Genomic DNA, 19,768 nt, shown 5'->3' with positions numbered 1-19,768 from the left:
CTTCTAGTAGCATAGCATAGCCTTCTCAGTTAAATTTCCTTATTCCCAGGACACCAGCATGCCAATGCTGTGGCCGTTCATGCAAGTGCTTGCAGTTTGTGTGTCATAGCTGGTGAGATGACGTAATCCCCAAAATGCACCTTCTTGTGAAGTGTGTGCTTATTTGGGCCAGGCTTCTTCAGTCAGAAAATAAAACTGGTGTGAATCGGGACTGCAAAAGACTTTTAACACTCCCGGTTATTTTAATCAAGCTCCTCTGTTTGTGCCTGCTGACCAGATTCCAGGGACATTTCTGTGCCCTTGCGTAGTCCAGCGCGGTACAAAGACTTCATGCATGCGGAGGGGAAAGTCCTCTTCTGCGCGTGTCCCCGAGAGCCCTGTGGGAAACAATGGGTTGGGCTGCAGCCAGAAATCCTCGGTGAGCGCGTCAGCCTCCTGCCTGGAGCCCTGCGGTGGAAGGGATGTGGGCTTGCACAGAAGACCACGCGATGGGAATGCGTGGATCCAAACCCGTTGTGTTTTCTTGGTCCCGTGGGAAGTCGCAGCCCCTGCGGGGGCCAGGCGGCAGGACTGGGGAGGGGGTGTCATTTGCATCCTGCCTGGCATTTCTTGCTGGACTCGAAAGAAATGGAGGTGTTGGTCCCAGCTGACTAAAACCAGAAGACCTACTATTCGTTTTACTTGCATAAATCAGAAATCCCCTAAGGCAGGGTTTTCACAGGTGGAAGGGACATGTTTCTTTAACTACAACCAAAAAAATAAAGATGAACTTTTTTGTTGTTAGCAACTATGTGTAAACTTGCGTAGTCATTTCAGTTTGTGCTGTGGATATGTTGACAGCTTATGTGTTGCTTACATTACTTCCCTGTAACTAAAAATTGCCATTAATCTTAGCACTTCGGGGGGGAGAAACATGAAGAAGTGAAAACTATCCTATTAAAAAAGGATAAAATAATTGTAGTGAAGGTTCAGTACAGTTCTGGATAGAAAAGAAGAAATTGGGAGGTGTTGGGTTTTGGTTTTCTGGTTGGGTTTTTTTGTTGGTGGTGGTTTTTTAATCAAGAAGAAAATGACCCGCTTCTCTTGAGAATGTCTTCATGTGCAATTGTCCCTGCTTGTGGAAAGTGTCACTCCTTCTTTCCTGCTTTAGCCTTAGGGAGGTACAGCGGCTTATGTACCTCAGAGTATATACCAGGTGCTACTAATAAATACTGGCCATGTGAGGAGCTGACAGGTAACATTTGAATCATTCTACTGTACTGATGTTGGATGAGTTTTATCTGGTAATGTCTTGCCAGTAAGCAGTTTCTGGAACTGGAGATGTTCATGTCACGAACTGCAATGTTTTCTCCCTTCCTCTGCAGCTCTCTCTGTCATTTCGTGACTGTTGATCTCTTGGTTTTATGGGCTGTTAATCAGAGGTGTAATCAGTCACCTGGCCGCAAAAGTGATAGCAGAGCCAGTTTTCCCTTTTTTTATCCTTCCCTCCTCCTCCCCAGCTAGCGTTGCCAGCTATTCAAGGCTCTTTGTTAAAAGAGCTTCATAGTATTTATTTGAGAATTTCAATGTTGCTGGCTTTCTCAAGGTCCAATTCTCTTCCTCCTCCTCTTACTCCTTGCAGAGGGATCTTGCAAGATGTCATCCTGTATTTGCACTTAAAAATACAGAATTAAAAAGAACTTCGGGTTAATCTGAACTCATTATTTTAAGCTTCTCTGTATCTAGATTCATGATTAAATACTGAAGTGGGAAACAGTGCTCTTACACCAGTGGCTCTCTGAGACTAAAATAAACTTTATGAACTTTATATATGCTGGTAATGTCTAGTGTATCTGCTGCAATTTTTGCATATTAGTATTTTCATTGTTAACCCTAACAGATGGTATTCAGATGATTAAACTATTTCTGTCAGCTGAAGAACTAACTTTCTCCTCTTCTTTCCATTTCAGTAGGTTGTAGAATGGAACTTCTGGATAAAACAATCAATAGCTACCTTGATGTTTGGCTTGGACCCAGAGGTAAGACTTGTCAAAAATTAAATACATAAATAAAACTGATATTTAAGTGCAGATACTAGAGCATAAGAAACAGCTTCCCTCTAACATCCTGACTTTGACAGGTGACTACTTTCTTTAGTGTCTGCAAAGCATCAAAATGTGTGATTCTGTAATAAATAAAAAAGTCTACTCAATGCTTCTGATCTTTTGACTTGAAGAGCTGTTTATTTTTCACCTATGACAATCATAGGTGCTATTCTTACTATCAGTTAAGCTCGTGTTGTTAGTCTTAGTGAATGACTTATCTCACTCAGATAAGTCTTTTTTTTTTTTTTTAGAATTTAATAATAGCTTTTATTTAAAAAAATCTTTTTTTAATTTCCATTTGATGAAATAAAAATACTCTTGCCTTCATACCTAGAGCTTCTAAGAAATTTTTCACTGAAAAAATCTGTAGTTTTTGGAAACAATTGCTTCTTTGAAACCATTCTTTTTAAAGAAACAATGGTTTTGGTAGATTTTTCACTGGGAAAAAGTCTACAAGTGTAGAACAGCAATTCTGGTCAGCGTGAGGAAGGGAGAGGCAGTGGGACCGGGACAGGTAGTGGCCTCATGGTGAGGGTTTCCAGCTAGGGTAGGGATGGCCCTGTTCCACCTGGTCCTGACCAGGAGCGATTAAATGTCATCATCCAGTACGTAGTGTGCATAGCAGAGCTGCTCAGTGGCATGTGCTTTTTTCCTCCAATTGCTTCAGTAGCGTCTTTTCTACCTCTTTCTTTGTCCCAGTGAAACGCCGGTGGTGGTGCTGCTTCCTTGCAGGACAAAGTCCACAGGAGGTGAAACAAGCCTCTGATCCCTCAAAGTGTGTTTTCTGTTTGCTTTTAGTAGGTTGGTGCCCTTGTTGCCCTGCTCTTCATACTAAGCCCATTTAAATTAGTCTAGATGTTCTGAGATAACTTATTGCATGTGCTGGTATATAGTCTATATTTCCCATGTCTTCAAAATAATGAGCCATAAAGGTAGCAAATCCAAATGATTGCCCGGCTTTCTTAACTACTTCCCAACTTATCTTTTAAGGCCTCAATTCTCACATTCAGCATCCGCATATGACTACTTTAAAATTAAGTCAGGGCTGTGAATGCCAGCAATACTTGAATTGTTCATTTATGGTTTGGTAAACTTGGTTTCAATCTTTTGGGTCAACTTAAGTGAGAGGAGTGAAATACCGTGCTGTTGCTGGGTATGGATAACACAGTTGTGGTTCAAAAGGATCACGCGCTTGTCCCAAGTGTTCCCCTGAGATCCTCTTATTCGGGGTGGTTTATGTGCTTTACGACATGTTGCCAACCGGACTGGTTGGTTAGACTGGACTGACTGCTCTGTGTTTCATTGCTCATACAAGCACTCCAAAATTTAATCCTTTTGAGTAGCACATACGTAAGTCTAATTGGGTTAGCATTGATTAGAAAATAATCATCAGGATCATCCACCAATAACCACAAAGGTATCTGCTTCACTCTTAGCTTTGCTGGCTTTGTGAGGAAATAAGGTGCGTACTGTTGGGAAAGGTTAGTTTCAGAGAATAAGGGGGAGATAGTTGTTGAAGCTTTTCTTTAGAACTTAAGCTCATCTGTGGTATTCAAGATGGACGACGATTCTGAATGGTAATGAGTATTTAAAAATAATAGCAGTAACAATTTAAGAATATTTTTGCCTCAGGAAGGTAATAATTTCTGCTTTCTTTAACAACTGTGTAACTAAAATCTTGGTGTTTGGAAAGGTTGTTTGTAATTAGCAGTGTGGCCCTTAATAAAAGGGCTTGCTGCTCTTCCTTCATCTTTCTCCAGTATTCTGGTGCTAGAAGCATTTTGGGTACAGCTTTTTCTGGATGCATTGAACTCTTCCCCTTACAAAATCTAAGTGTTTGTATGTTTTTGTTTGTTTCAGACCCCAGAGTAAAAGGATGGCTTCTTCTGGAGAACTATACACCTACCTTTATCTTCTCAGTCTTGTACTTACTAATCGTATGGCTAGGACCAAAGTACATGCGGAATAAGCAACCGTTCTCATGCAGGGGTATTCTAGTGGTCTACAACCTTGGACTTACACTGCTTTCTCTGTATATGTTTTATGAGGTAGGAGAAAAGGGGTTGGGTCGGGGTTATTTTGCAGTATCTGTTTTAATTATATTGGCTTATGTTGAAAATGATCTCCAAGGACAGTCCTCCTAAACCTGGGGAAACATCTGCAGAAGTGTTGCACCCATTCTTCAATGTCACTTGTCAGGGGAGAAAACCATAGCTGTAATGTTACCACTAGGGATGGTATGAAACAAATCTTGCCTTAAACATCTATGCTGACCTTGGTTAGCAATGTTTCAAATGCCCTTCTTTTGCTCAGTGCAAGTGAAGGCCTGATCTTTCAGCATGAACCTGGCTACTCCTTCAGTAACTCCTCCTTGCGTAGAAGTCACGCCAACGTGATTGTGCTGGTGTATTGTACAAAGTACTTTGTAGCAAAACTATGGCTTGATTTGGAGTGCAAAACGTGTTTTATTTAAATGTCTTTAATCATGCATGCACTCTTCACATCTATTTCTGTAAGCTTGCAATAGCTTCTTTTGTGTCCTCTTAGTTCTGCTGAAACAATTGCACTGATGCTGTTGTGATTCATCTGTTTCTTGGAAGTTAAAATCTGAACATACAAATATATTTCAAACTGAATTGGACTTTCTGGGGACTTATTTTCTTTCCTAGCAAAACAAAGATTTAGGCAGTATCAAGTTTTCCACTTCCCAGAGAGCACTTTAGTTGCTTTTACTCATAATTGTATGGCTTTTATTAAAGTGAAAATGAAGAACTATGGCAGTGTAAATAAGAATGTGGTCAGAAAATGATTGAGTGTGTGGCTTTCATGTACAGAATATTCTGGCTTGCTTTTAACCAAAAGTGTTTCTCCTTTCTGTAAGGAGAGATTTCATTTTCAACATGCGATTACAAGCTAGAGCTAAAACTACTAATTTCTTTTCTTTTGGGTTTTTTTTTCCTTTCTTTTTTTCTTTTTGGCATTTGCTTAGAAGTATATGCAAGCTGTAATCCTTTAAGTTTGTAGTTAATTCTATAGTGTTTTACAAGGTGAGTGTTTAGATAGGAAGTGATTTAAAATTTGAAGTTATTTCTCTTGCATAGTGAATTATCTAGTCAAAGGTTACTGAGTTGGTTTATTAAGAACTTTGATACTTAATTCTTTAGGGGGAGCAGTTTTGGATTCAGTAGGTACTTGGAACAACTTGTAATCTTGATGGGTTTACATTTCTAACCTCCCTGTCAGGATGTTATAATCCAGAAAAAATTGTGTGTTGATCTGTTTAATTTGTCTAAAAGTAGTGTTGCTGTGGACTTCATGTACAACGTCTGCATTATTTTATGCAGATATTATTTATAATTATATAATAATCTATTGTTTTAACCTCCAGTTACGTTATTGAGGGTTTACAAGTGCAGACTTTTCTTCACTTGTACTAAGTGTGGATAAAACTCTCAGGATAGCCAGTCTTTTTTCCTTGAATACTTGGAATAATACTCATAGTTTCCAAATGAAAATTACTGTAACATTCTGCATGTTGCAGAACCTGCTGATAAATTTAAACAATAGAAAAGATCTGAACTGTTGATCTTATAAATGCCTTTTTCTTGCTAACAATGAACTGGTTACCAAAAAAGGACTATTTATTGTATGCTGAAGAAGTCCTCATACTTGTAACCAGCTGAACAGCTTTTATATTGTGAAGGAATGAGACAACTAAAATACAGTGAATATTAAGGCTCTTCCTTCCTATATAGTGAAACATTTGACATCAAAGTGAATATTGCTCTTAACGTAACATTATCTATATGGAAGTGTTCATTGGTATTGTTGTAAATATAGCTTCTCTTTATAAATGGGAATACACAATACTACAGTGCTATGAAGACTATTAAACTCATGATAGTTGCAATAGAAGGCGTTTGACAGCACTTACAAGCTAGACATGAGGGCAAGCGATGTTCTGCAACAAAGGACTGATCCCATAGAAGTGCTGCCAAGTAGAGAACTGTGCTGACATAACGCCGTGCTGCTTGATGTTTGCAGGGAGAGAGCTGAAGGGCCAGGTGATAGGGAAAAAAAAATCAGCTTCCCGCACCTCCAGGTACGTTCTCTAGCTGTAGTGCCTCCGCAATTACCTGTGTCAGTGCAAAGCAGGCGAGACTCTCACTCGGATCACGTCAGTCGTGGAAATTTGGCTTTGAAGGATTAGCCATACATCAGTAGCACTTTATAGTACACGTACTCACTTTTAAAATAAAATGGTGAAGAGCAGCATTCAAAAAATAAATGTAACTTCCTGTGCTCTTCCTTGTTGTCACTTTAAGTTTCAGCTGGATTAAACTTCTTTCAGTCCTAGTTTGAGGAAAGTCATAAAACATCACCACTTATGAACTTGTTTAGTAGCCTGTCTGAAAATAAGCTGCTTTAATAGCTTGCATATGATATACCTGAAACACTGCTTTGGAGTTTTTCCTGAGTTACGGCTGTGGTGGTTCAGGTCATGATTCATAGCATCACAGCTCAATTTAAATATTATGCGACCAAACCAGGATGTTAAGGTGAGGCATCCTCCCAACTAGGATGAGAAAGATGACCTACTTGGTTTTCTGGCCTTTACATCTGCATGTTTGTATGCAATAATGTGGGGGAAAAAAATTTTGCATTGTAGGGTTTCTATAATTCTAGTTATTATGTATTTGTACCATTTGGTCTACTAATGTAATATAATATAACCTTATCTTAAAATCACTAGAAATCTTCTTATTTGGAATTCCTAAGATGGTAGTTTCTGTGTGTACTTGCTATAAATTATTTATTTAGACATTTAGTGACCGGGCTGGGTTCTGGTACTAGCAGAACAGAGTAGTGGCCTGTGCTTGTCCCAGACGATATAAAAGGCAAGGCAGACCTAGGGGAGCAGGAGAGGTTTCTCCAGGCTGACCTGTCACTCCCCTACTTCAAGAACAGGGGCTGCTCATTAGGGGCAAGTACTGTTTTATTCTGTATAAATCTGCAGGGCTTGGACTTTGAGGGGAAATCACACTCCTGCCTTGGGCAAGGGCAGGAAGGGGTGGCCTCCTGCGTGGTGGAGAAGGCGCGTAGCGGGACAGCTGGCAGAGGGTTATAGGACAGGGGTTAATGGCCCGCTGGCTGGCACGGCTGTATCTGAACGAGCCGCCGAGGCAGCACTGCTTCCACCCGTCTCACGGTCTACGCTGGCATCACAAGTCGAGCTGTCTCGCAACGCTGCGAGGAGGTCCCGTGACTCTCTGCTCGAGTCTCGGCTGGGTAATTTGGCGAAGTAGGGAGAGTGCCAGGTACCCAGTTATATGGCACGCAGACCTATTTTATTTCGGGAGTGCTTGTTAGCAAAACTATCCAAGTGATCCGGACCACCCGGACTTAAATTCGAGAAAACTGGTCAGCTGCAGACTTTAAGTCAGACTTTAAGTCACCTCTTTACTGTCTTTTTTCTTCATCTAAAAAATGAATTCCCTACTGAACCTGCCCGAGAAAAGCCTCAGATTTTCCTGATGAGGGGTGTTGCATATGCTGAAGGAAGGGCATCCTAAGAGCCGCACCCTGTTTTAGGACGGAGGGGACTTGGTGAAGGGGAGCCGTGGCACCTGAGCCGCGGGTGGTAGCTCGCTGCCAGGCTGCTCTTTCCTCTCCCCTTTCTTTGTCTACAGGTCCCGAAGCCGTTATCTCTGTCCGGAGGTGACTGTGTTCATGTAAAGACAAAATTTCCTATCTCTGCAGGCATTTGCTTTCTTTGCTTGGACACGTGAACTTCTGTTTCTTTTCACTCTAATCTAGCTGTATTTTGAAGCTCTTAAACCCATCACACCTTGACAGCGTGATGCAGTGCTGGGTCCCTTATCTGCCCCTCTCCAGTGAGTCTCAGACTTTGGTTTTATCACGAGAAGACAAAATCTTCCCCATAACACTTCTCCTACAGCCCAGTCGGACTGGTGTTAGTGTGCTGCTTTATTTTGGTAGCAGAGTTGATTAAAAAAGCACATGCCACAGCATTTTAAAGAATTCAGCAATGGAATTACAAAATGGAAGCAATATAAAAAAGAAGATTTCAACGCAGGGGAAGGAAGTATGAGTTGCTTGAGCACAAGAGCAGCTTTGAGCTGCAGGGTTTTTCCCTGAGCTGAGGGACTTAACATTGACTTTGAGTACCGTTTTAATCGGCCTATGAAGGAGCTGTCTCTTTTTGTGTCGTTTAAAAAAATCATGTACTCTGAAAATTATTGTAGTCAGACTTTTCTGGACAGGTTAATTTCTCAAGAGAAGATGTGCCCGTGGTTGTGCATCAGCAGTGCCATTAGCAAGCCTGGGCTCCTGCCAACCTGAAGATGAAGGACTTCCTCGGGACAGCGGGCAGGGAAAGGTTGTCTCAAGCCTGGGGTGGCTGAGGAGCCACCAGCCTGTTGCTGGGCAAGTTGAGGTCTGCTGTACAGTAGCTGTAGGGAGAGGTTAGAAACTCTGGCCATCCTGGAAGCCTTTTATGACACCTCTGTTTATTGCCTTCTCGGTGGCACGTAAGCAGCTTCCCCGGTGCCGTACAGCCAGCCCCGTGTATCAAAGAGCCATCTGGGAACCACTCGTGGTCAGGGCTCAGAGTGGCCCATTGGTTTTGTTTTCTGAAGCCTTCCAGCGTGTGCTGAAAGTATTGTGGGTGCAAGAAATAGTGGTGCCAGGCAAAGAAGCAGCCGGCTAACTCAGGAAAAGGATTATCTATGAGTTGTACCTTGCACCGAGCAAGGTTTATGGGCAGCAGTGGCAGTTTGTGTGCAGTGGTAGCAGCTTTTCACCATTTAGTTCCTTCTGTAAAGGGAGGGATTAAATTATTTAATCATAATTAATTTATTAATTATTATTTATAATAATAACTATAGTAACTATTTATATTATAAAAGATGTTACCCTTTCCTACAAACATTGCTTTGTTTCTATCATTTAAACCCCTGTGGCTGTGAGAGTATTGCAGGTCCTAGCATATTATTATATGCTCTTCTGGAAACAAGGGAGCACTCGAGTTTGGCTGAAGCTAGCTATAGCCACACTGATGCCTTTGCCCTTCAGAGAGCTGAGATCCATCCAGACACCTTTGGTTGCGTTACGCGTTAGGTAGCGAACCTGTATTGTTTGCAGGGAAAGCTCTTTGGGTTTCACTATGCTAGCCTTTCCTTGGAAGAAGTTTATGGGCTGCAGTGTCAGTGATGGATGCTATTTGGATTAATTACAATATGAACATTGTGATTATCCCTCTATTCCTAACACTTCCTTGAACTATGAGAACTGTATGAAAACATCTGTAAGCTCTTAACAACATGATCACAGCACAATGTGGTCTTCTGTCTGAGGGACTGGCGGGCACTCGCGAAGCCGCACAGGCTTTTCCTCGGTGCCCTAAGAGCGGTTTGGTGCAAGGCTTGCTCCAGTCCTTTAGTGGGGTACCACTTTTAAACTGGTGTGCTTTGCACAGCCGTGCCTGCCTTATGGCCGGGAGAGGAGTCGTCCCATGGCTGTGTTCCCTTTGCTGCTTGGATAGAGAAATTGCTTGGGTCTGCAATTGATGTGCACGGCTGCCCTGCTCTCACTCTGGCAGGGTGGTATTGATTTATCTCTAATACATGAGATAATTCCAGGTCTATATGTTATGATGTAACTAGATGTCTTTATTTTTTTTCTCCTAAATAGTGGCAATAATTCTGTCTCAGGTGGTCAAAAATAATGACCTAGGCTGACTGGGTATTTTAAAAGCTAATTTAGGGGGAAAATGAGGCATGAAAGAAATAATATTAGGAAGAGGTAGATCATTTAAGCGATAATCTTTATTGTACCTTTCAGAATTAGCTTTCCATTCACAGTTCTGAGCAGCATTTAATCGTACTAGTTACTGTAGTCCTTTAATCAAGTGATGATTTTAAATGACTTATGGTACAAAGAGTGCTCCACCGTGGCTTTGCAAAGCTCTTTTTTATTCTGCATGAGCATAGTTAAGGCCAAAAAGGGACAACTTGCTTGTGCAGGACTCTGTCTCTCCCTTTAAAATGTTTTTTGGGGGATAGCTGACAATTCTTTTTTTCACTTGGGAATTGTCTAAATTTGTTACTCCTCTCCTCATGCTATTCCCAAGAGGAAAAACACCTTTATAAACAACATCCAGTGATCCCTTCTGTTGCGATATTAAAGGGGAGCTCGCTCCTGTCCTTGCTCCCGCTCCCTTCTCCCATCCCACCCTCGTCCTGCCCCTCCATCTCCCCTGTCCCTCAGCCTCCTCCAGAGCCCGTTTCAGCCTCTCCCTCTGCTCTGGAGGAAGAGGTGGGACATGGACATCCCGCTGGCCTCTTGCTGCTTCGGAGGTTTCAGCCAGCCCCTCGGCAATGGGCTCCCCGTCATCCTCTCGTGACTAATAGCAGGTCGTTACTCTTAAAAGTAATTCCGTCATGTTTGGGGTGTTGTCTTTTATGCCAGGAAGTCAGGCAGGCAACGGCATATCCTGCTGAGGAAGTCACTTGTACTGGGAAGAATGTAATGTACTCAGGATGAGTGAATTATTTAAAAAGATCTTGAAGAATTTCAATAGAGTAAACCATCAGTTGTTAGCTGGTAAGGATAGCAAAGCTGAAGATTTGCTTGGTTACACAGTTGAAAAAATTGTAGTCAGATCTCTGTGTATAAAATTTTTTAAAATTCTTTAAAATGTAACTTTTTCTTTCCAAAAATAATCAGAAGAAAAATATATTTACTTTACTTTGGTTGTTCACTTTCTCCAACAATGAGATCATCAGCCAAGAAGGAAAGGTATTTCTTGATCATCTGTCTGGAATATAACTGTGCAAAACACACATACCCTATGTGGGATAAGATGCTACCTCCTATTTTTATTCTGGTATACCCCAATTGGAAGAATTTGTTAATTCACCCTCCACTATGATTCGATCACTGCTTGGAGCTTGAACTCAACCTAATGCCACACTTGGGTGCCCATGTGTCCCTTGACACCAGATGTCTTGGCAGACCTGCTGTGGAGGTTTGCATGTGCAGCCTTCTCCCCAAATAACACTTTATTCTTTGATCTTCTCAGCTGGTGACAGGAGTATGGGAAGGAGGATACAATTTCTTCTGTCAGGATACACACAGTGGAGGAGAAGCTGATATGAAGGTAATGTACAATGAGACTTGTAGCTAATAACATTTCAGATTGTCTGCTTGTGTCTAAGTGGAGAGCAGAACACTTGATTATGGGGATTTTGTTCAAACTATATGCTTTTTTCCCTCCTTTTACAATACAATGGGCAATGTATTGTCAAACATAATAGTTTATCTACAATATATTCATAGTTGGTATTTTGGTGAGTAATTATCTGTAAATTTTCAAGTGTTCCCAGGTCAAAAAACAAGGGCTTGGTCTTCAGACTGTATCCAACCACTGTGTTGTGACTCCCCTTCTTCTGGGATGTGGTGATGATTTCTTCTGGTCACTGTTTGGACCTCTCCTTTACAGAGAGCACTGCAGGACCAACTCTGGTTAAATATTTTCTTGTTTCTCCCAGGACACCTCCAGTGCACAGCAATAGCTTCGTAAAACAGTCTTTGTTATCCTGTTTTCAGCTGTAGCTATGGGTTTGTACCTAGATGTCCTATGGAGAGACCTGAGGCAGAAGCATTACAGAAGATCTCAACAGTGTCTTCAATCCAAGTAGTGCAGGACAGAATCTGGATTTTAATTACTTAGATAGCAAAAGGCTTGAAAGCCCCCCAATGTACAATGCTTCTAAAACTTGTTTCCTCCTTTCTAGATCATACGTGTCCTCTGGTGGTACTATTTCTCCAAACTCATTGAGTTCATGGATACCTTCTTTTTCATTTTGCGGAAAAATAATCATCAGATCACCGTTCTGCATGTCTACCACCATGCAACGATGCTGAACATTTGGTGGTTTGTTATGAACTGGGTGCCTTGTGGTCACTGTAAGTATGGGGTTACAGTGGGGAACACTTGCAACAGGGGCCTTGTTTTAGTTTTCTTTTGGTCAAACCAAATATCTCCAGTACCTTCAGCTGCTGGTTTTGTTCTGTCCCATATTAAGCTGCTTTGCTGAATTGCAACTATTGCAGAATTGCAACTATTGCAGATAGTTGCAGGAACTAAGCTGCCTGCAGAGCCTCTAGAAAAGGCATGCCTACGTAGTTTGAAGAATTTTTGTGGCAGCGTGACATTTATCAGCTGCAGTAGTCCAGGTCTGATACCTGTCAACCTTGCTTTCTCTTTTTTGCAGTGGTTGCAGACCCTCTAATGAAACAATACTCTTTTCCAGGTCAGGACTAGAAGCTTGTTTCAGCTGCAAGATGGCTAATAGTGACTCTTGTCCTTGTATCTGTCAAGTTTACTTGAGATGTTACTTTCTTAATTTAATCTCATTATACCACTAGCCATAACAAATGATTTCAATTAAAGTCTTGTGCCCTGAGCACTAATGAACTTGACTAAATGCATCTTAAGTGGAAGATTTCCATGTCTCTCTTGTCTAAATCCTGCTAATGTCTGGCAATCTTGCTTTGATTCTTTAATTTCATTGCTTTTAGCTGGCATCTAGTTTCCTAACTGCATTAGCATGGCTCAGTTGTGCTTCAGATGTGCAGCTTATAGATAACTGGCTTTGTTGAACACTCATCCAAGAGAAAACATTTCAAATCCAGTGGATGTGAACTACAGGCAGCGCAGACCAAGAGGCTGCGTTGCTCAGGAAGGCTGAGTTGCTCAGGAGTCTGTTTTCTGAGCCAAACAACATAGAAACTCGTATTTGTTTCATGTTGTTGGCACAACAGTGAGTAACACTGAACTTATAAAAAGTGTGCATCTGGAACCACATTCTTCTCCAGGGAAGTCAATCCCTGTTTATACAACAGTCAAAAGCGCAGATACTTAGAGTCTATCTTGTGTTTGTGTGGTCTTGAAAATACTTTTGTGCTATTTCTAGTGATGTGTTTTTCTTCTTCCGTTCCAAGCTTTATGTTCAACTTGGTCATCACAGTTCTGTGCAGTTTGGTTTTAAGCTAAAAGTTTCTTTAATGACTAAAGGTGCTGTAAACAAGGACAAATAAAATGGCTAACTGGCAGTTTCTGAAGATACCTGTTGCTTTTGGTTATAAATGACAAAATAGGCTCTTGCCTGGAAGGAAGTGAAATAAGCCTAAAATGAGATGGGTAAAGCTATCGATTGCTGGGCATGTTTATGTGCCTCCTTTTTATCAGCTTCCTCAGTTTCCCTGAGAAGCTGTAATGTAGATGTGAAAAAGAAGAAATTGAGGAAACAAACCCAAAAGGTTGGTATAAAGTGCACAGCTGCAAAGCAGCTCAGCCACTCTGTTGGGTGAGCAGAAATGAAATCGGGGCGGGGGGAGGTGTGTGCAATCTCTTGCCTTTCTTCTAAGAGAAATCATATTTTAAATAGTAACATATTTTAAATAGTAACATTTTGAACTTGTTATTTTTGTAGGTTCCATGTAACAGCGTGTTCCTGGTAATGCAGTGTATTTTTTTTTTCCTTTGCCCTTTTTTTAGCTTACTTTGGTGCCACACTGAACAGCTTTATCCATGTCCTCATGTACTCCTACTATGGATTGTCTGCTGTTCCAGCAATGCGTCCTTATCTGTGGTGGAAGAAGTACATCACTCAGGGGCAGCTGGTGAGTGATTAGCTCTTCAGTGCTTCAGCAGGCTCTTGTATTTGTGATGAGGTCCTCTTGTGTTTACCGAGTTAGAAAATTTTGGCAGGGGGTAGAAGAAGGGAGAATGAAGGCTAGTACCTTCTACATCTTCAAGCACCTAAACCACCTTAGAAATCCAGCTTCTGCACCTCCATTTGCTCTGTTTTCAGGACAATGGGGAGCTGGGCATTGATGGTGAACACAAATCAGTGCTGAGATCAGTGGGATCTTTCTCCACCCCCCCCCATGTTGTATGGCTAGATGCATTTGGGTGTCGCAGTGCTGGGTTTCCTGGGACTCACTAGCCAGGGAGGAGGGAGAAGCTTTTCTTCCAAGCCTGCTTGAGCTAGCACACTCTTCTCTGTGCTTGATTGCTCAGGCTGATGTTGAGATGACAGACCAGAAACCACTGCAACACAATCCACTGCTAACAAGGCTCTTCATTCTAGTCCTGCAGGACAATGGCTTTTCTGTCTCACTTTTGCATGCAGTTGTAAATGGTTTATTAAAAACTGTTCAATATTTCTGGTCTCCTGCACTTTAAATGGGCAGATTTTTTTCTCTTGTAATTCTGTGTTGGACTCCTTGTATCCATTTGTATTGTTTCCTGTGTGTACAGTGATAAAGCCCGAATGCTGTGTGCTGGAGGTGAAAAGAGCAATGAAATTAAGCATTATGGCAGATGCTGTAGTGATACTGCACAAGAACCAAGTTTCAATGTGTATAACAAGTCAGAATACCACAAGGAAATGTGCATGGGTGTTCTCTCTTCCCCATTTTGTAGGTAGGGAAACTGAAGCCTAGAGATAGACTTTTTTATCATCTTTCCCCCACCTGCCCCCCTTAGCACCCTCTCAGAGCTGTCAGTAGGTTTATTAACATTTGCTGGTGATGATTAATAACATTTGCTGCCAGCAATTCAGTGTGTTGATTCTCAAAATCTTTTTTTTTTTTTTTTTTTTTTTTTTTAGCACCCTTCCTTCCTGAAGGATGGCAAAGTATTATAGCAGTGGGCATCATTGTTTGGGATAGGGGGAGGTTGCTTTGTGGGTTTGGGGTTTTTGTTGTTTTTTTTCCTTCCAGATTTAGGCTCTGTTCTTCATCCTGGTTGAGTGCTACAATGTGCAAGTGTCTTGGTGCTTCGGTTGCTCCCCTGGCTATTGTCATAGCTGCTTTCACTTCCCAGCCTGCTCTGCATGCATAGCTGTTAGGCCAGCAAAATAGCAAAGCAGAACACAACAGTCTTTCCCTTTTAAAATAAACATTCCCTAATCTGGTAGCCTTCATGTAAGGATGAATTTTGCCTAAGGCCCTCTGCAGCACTTAAGCCCAAACTCTGTTTTTCCAAAAGAGTTAATTGAAAGTAATTAAAGCCTGGTCCTCCTCCCTGCCTCCCCAGCTTCCCTGCAGCCTTTACCCCAAAAATTCTTCCCCTGGAGCCATATGTCAGGCAGTCCCTGTCTGTGGGAGGGGATCGTAGGATCTGTGTGTAGACCCAGTGACCTCAAATCTTTTGCAACTGAAGCAGTGAGATGTAGATCTACTCTGTTAGGATGGTAGAGTCAAACCCCAATGAGCTCTCACTAGGGAGAAGGTGGTCTTTGTTCCTTAGTATATTTATAAATCAATTCTACATAAGATGCTCTAAAATGGAACAATATTAATCAAATAAAAACACTTAAACAACAGACTACCACAACCTGAATGTCTGCTAACTTAGGTTTACACTGTTAGTAAGACAGAGAAGACAAACTTACAAAATATGTAATACTTTGTGTTTGATAATTGTTTTGGAAATAACTAATGAGATTTTGGTCACTAATGGCTTTTTTTCTTCTTGCATTAATGTGCTTCATTTTTCTTTTTTCTCTCTCCCCAGACTCAGTTTGTCCTGACAATCTTCCAGACCAGCTGTGGTGTTGTTTGGCCATGTGCATTTCCTCAGGGGTGGCTGTATTTCCAGATTTCTTATATGATTTCTTTGATTATCCTCTTCACAAATTTCTATATTCAGGTAAAAGTAATATTCATTGACTCTGTAGCATTCTGCTAGCTGTATCATTGGAAAGCTGTTTACAGAAATATATGCTTGAAATACCCTTTTGCTATTTTCCAGTAACGTGCATACGTTCTTAAAGTGCTATACTTGTTGGTCTGCTCTCCAGTTTCGAATCTTCTTATGTTTTGTATCCATTCTGTAATCAGAACGATTAGTAATTTCAGCAAGTGGAGTGGCACAAAAAGGCATTTTACTAATGCAGGTAAGGGAGAGGAAAAGCTTTATGTAAGAAACAGCTTTCCAGTCTGGAAAAAAACCAGCAGCCTGTGAACCTGTGAAGCACCTGAAGGAATTGTTCATTACTGCTCTTACAAGGGGAAATGCTGCTTTTATATCCAGGGAAACTTCCCAAACTCCCAAGATACAGAAAACTGGTTTTGGCTCACCTTTACAGGCATTTGTTTGTATTTCCGTATGGAAAATTAGCATTTTGAGTTGTGTTTCTACAGAATTCATTTCATGTCTGAACAGATCCAGACTTGGTATATGTTCTGAGGAGTTCATAATCAGGCTCAGTGCAAAGATGTACCCGGCTTCAGGAAATCAAACCAACACAGCCTACTGCCCCCAAACAAGCAAACTCTGTTATGTTATTTTAAATGTCTCTTGAAAGATTTGAGCATTGCAGGTCTGGTAAGAGTGATTCATGGGGGGAAACATAGCAGGCTTCCCTATCTGATCTTCCAGTACTACTTAAAATCAGTTCTGTGGTTCATATCACTTGCTGCATATGAACGTGCTGATTAAACATGATAGTATAATCCAAATATTACTTGACTTTCTTCATCGATTTTACTCATATTTTAACTTTTAACCTTTTAACTTTCTTTCACACACACATTTTGGGAAACACGCTCTTGTCAGGCAACTGAGCCCCTTTGTCAAAGACTAATCCATGTATATTTTTTCACTGTCTGTAATTTTTTTTTTTGGTGTCCTGCGCCTCCCTGATCCTGTTAGTTTTTGCTTCCCATGCTGGCCAGTGCAAATTCCTTTGACATTTCTGTCTCTGAACTTCACTCACTGTTCTCATTTACCCACTTCTTGTTCTGGCTTTGTTTGAGATAGTCACCTGCAGTGAATCAAACCTCCTTCCTCACTTGTCATTTTGAGTATATTCTTCTGCCATGGTCTGTTCATAAAATTGCTTCCCTGGTTTCTAATTTACTGTTAACTTAACACTACCAATGCTACCATCATACTACCAAGCCTTATTCTTTTCTGGTGAACTAATTCTCTTGCTGTGATGAATGAAGGGCATAGTACAGCCTCATATACAAAAAATGCTAGAGCTTGTTAGACTTTGCCACTGGCACGAGGTCTTTAAAAGTGATGGATGCAAGTTTACTTTTGGATTTCTTGAGTTATTTTGAGTAAGTGGTTATTTATATCTATCAAAACCATGTGTCTTTCCATATATTCTAGACTTACAACAAGAAGGCATCCTCGAGGAGGAAAGAGTATCAGAATGGCTCTACGGCCACTGTGAACGGGTACACAAACAGCTTTTCTTCCCTTGAGAACAATGTGAAACAAAGGAAACAAAGGAAGGATTGAAGACCAAACTGAAAAACCATTTTGATAACCCCAACAACAAAATCATCTGATTGTAAGCACAATGAGTTGTGCACTAATACTAACGGCTACTGTAACTATTCCTGCCTAGAATAGTGTGATTTATGTAGGACTTAACCAGTGCAAACACCCTAGAAACTGTATACAGAACATAAAAGTAGGTTAAAGTTTAAAAATAATTCTGGGCTGTCACTGACCCCGCTATAGACTGTGGAAGGGAGTATTATCATAGTATCCGACACTGCTGTTGCCTTACTAGTCAATATGATAGGTGCTGAATTATGATTCACAATTTGAGAACACTGTAATCTAAACCTCCATTTTTTTTACTGTAGATCATGCATGTGATTGTAGAGGTAATTTGTACGATGCTGGTTTCAGTAGATAAACACACATGCCTTAAATTAAAAAGCAGGGCCCAAAGCTTATTACTGGTTTAAAAATTAGGGTATGTTTCAACTTTTCAGTTGACTGACTTTTTATTAAAAGGTCATTTAGAAGAATCCATTGATCATTTTACTGTTCTGTATGTGATACATGATGTTATGTATCTCTTACGTGATACAGTGAAATTGGAAATGGCGCATTTACTTTTGTGTATTTGGCTTTAACTGACTAAACAGTCACAAACCAGATGGAAAAGTTATTTTACCTTTTTAATAGATCTTATTTTTTTATTTGAAGTATGTCACTAATGTAAAATTAATTGGCGCTTACACAGTCCAGTAAGACTTAAATATTGTCTCTAAGGTTTAGAGTATATACAGGGTGGACCCATCTTTTTTTTTCTCTCTGTTTTTTTCTTTTCTTATTTCTGAGAATTCTTAAATGCTAAATGAAGAGTGGTTTTTAATATGGAAACTGGCAGAATTTCAAGTGTTATTACCATAGCCATATCCACATATTAGGAGCTACTGTTTTAAGTCTGTGACATATCTGAAAGCGTATTTAAAAATGAAGACGGAAAGATGCTTTTCTGATGGAATTGTCTGCATTTGAGTTGGTATTTGTACTTCTCTTCATGTAGCATATGTTCATTTTTGAAATGTGCCTAACACAAACGTGTTTTTTCCCCAAACAAGCAAAATTAAACAGTCTAAGTCATACCTGATGTTTTTTAAACGTTACTGAAATGTGCTGGAAATGTGTGTTTCTGTAATGTGAGTTGTGTATATCACCGGTAATGTCTTGGCTTGTTATCTGAGGATTTGGTTTGAGTGCGTGTTAAAGTTACTCCTTCTTGTAAAATCTTGCCTTGCACATATGAGGAGTCAGTTACAAAGCCAATATCTATTGCTGATATTCTGGTATCTGCTGTGGTGGAGTTTGGCTTATGAATATTTTATTCATTAAGATCTGAAAAATTGAATTGTGCAAGACATTCTGCTGGTTGTTGCTCACGTTTAACTATTTGTTTTTTGATATTTATATAAATGCCGGTTTTAACATGTTTAATTTTTTTTTTTAAATTAAATCTTTTTAAAAATTTTTGCACATCTCTTAGGGAATTAATACGTTCTCTTACTAGCCTTTTGGGTTTTCATTCCTTGTTTTGAAGGAGACAGTGTCTGTTATGTTTACATTATCAAAGCTTGTGCGTGTGTCTTCATTTCTAGGTACTGGTTTGCAGAGTCTTTACATAGCTCAGTACAGCAGCTATAATGTTCAAAATAGGCTGTCTAAATGTGCTAGAAATAAACCCTTGGCTCATCTGAATATACCTACATTGTTAATGTTTGACATGGTTTAATCATTAAAACACTTTTGATGATCTCTGCCTGAATTCTGGTGGGTTTGTACAGGTACAATGCATTGCCCCATCCTGTGTCAGGCCAAGGAGGAGCCGTTGTGATGGAAGGACAGCTGCAGATATTTGGAGAAGTTAGCGTACCAGAGATTTGGTAACAAATTCCTTACATAAACCTTTAGCTGTTACTAAATGCTGTTCCCTTGCCTGGCTGTAGAAATACTTGTCCGTGTGATGGATTAAACCTCCCGCTGGGATTTCTGACTCACTGGATGCAGAGCAGCCCGAATGGCTCCAAGACGATGAGTGTCAGCAGCAAAGCTTAACGTGGCCGAGAGGGACTTTCCGCCTCAGATATCCTGTCTATAAAATGGGACCAATACCTCTCTCCAGAACGGGAGCATTTTTGCAATTTCCTTATAGCTCCCCTTGCTGTTAAGTGATTGTTTCTGAGCCCTCTCCAATTTGAGTGTTTAATCAATGCATTGCAACAAGCCCAGATAGCCTGGTGATGGCCTTAGTAAGAACAGAACTACTTACATAGCCGTCTTCTCACTTGCAGGGTCTTAAGAT

General features: G+C 40.7%; 1 protein-coding gene across 4 annotated transcripts in view; it reads left to right on the top strand.

The window, feature by feature from the left end:
• ELOVL5 (ELOVL fatty acid elongase 5) overlaps positions 1 to 19,219 on the top strand; it is a 38,893-nt gene extending 19,674 nt beyond the window's left edge. For 3 of the 4 annotated variants that reach the window (XM_069805953.1, XM_069805955.1, XM_069805956.1), the window contains exons 2-8: positions 1,950 to 2,018; positions 3,945 to 4,132; positions 11,188 to 11,265; positions 11,903 to 12,074; positions 13,669 to 13,793; positions 15,694 to 15,828; positions 17,299 to 19,219. In XM_069805953.1, the coding sequence (XP_069662054.1) occupies positions 1,961 to 2,018; positions 3,945 to 4,132; positions 11,188 to 11,265; positions 11,903 to 12,074; positions 13,669 to 13,793; positions 15,694 to 15,828; positions 17,299 to 17,430 (888 nt within the window). In that variant the 5' untranslated portion in view covers positions 1,950 to 1,960 and the 3' untranslated portion in view covers positions 17,431 to 19,219. The remainder of the gene's footprint in view (positions 1 to 1,949; positions 2,019 to 3,944; positions 4,133 to 11,187; positions 11,266 to 11,902; positions 12,075 to 13,668; positions 13,794 to 15,693; positions 15,829 to 17,298) is intronic. The other variant, XM_069805954.1, reaches the window with a different exon arrangement.
• Positions 19,220 to 19,768: the final 549 nt, after the last annotated feature.

This window comes from Haliaeetus albicilla, chromosome 18 (assembly GCF_947461875.1).
Source record: "Haliaeetus albicilla chromosome 18, bHalAlb1.1, whole genome shotgun sequence".
NCBI lineage: Eukaryota > Metazoa > Chordata > Aves > Accipitriformes > Accipitridae > Haliaeetus > Haliaeetus albicilla.
Note: the sequence above shows the minus strand (reverse complement) of the source record. Positions and strands in the feature narration are given on the sequence as shown.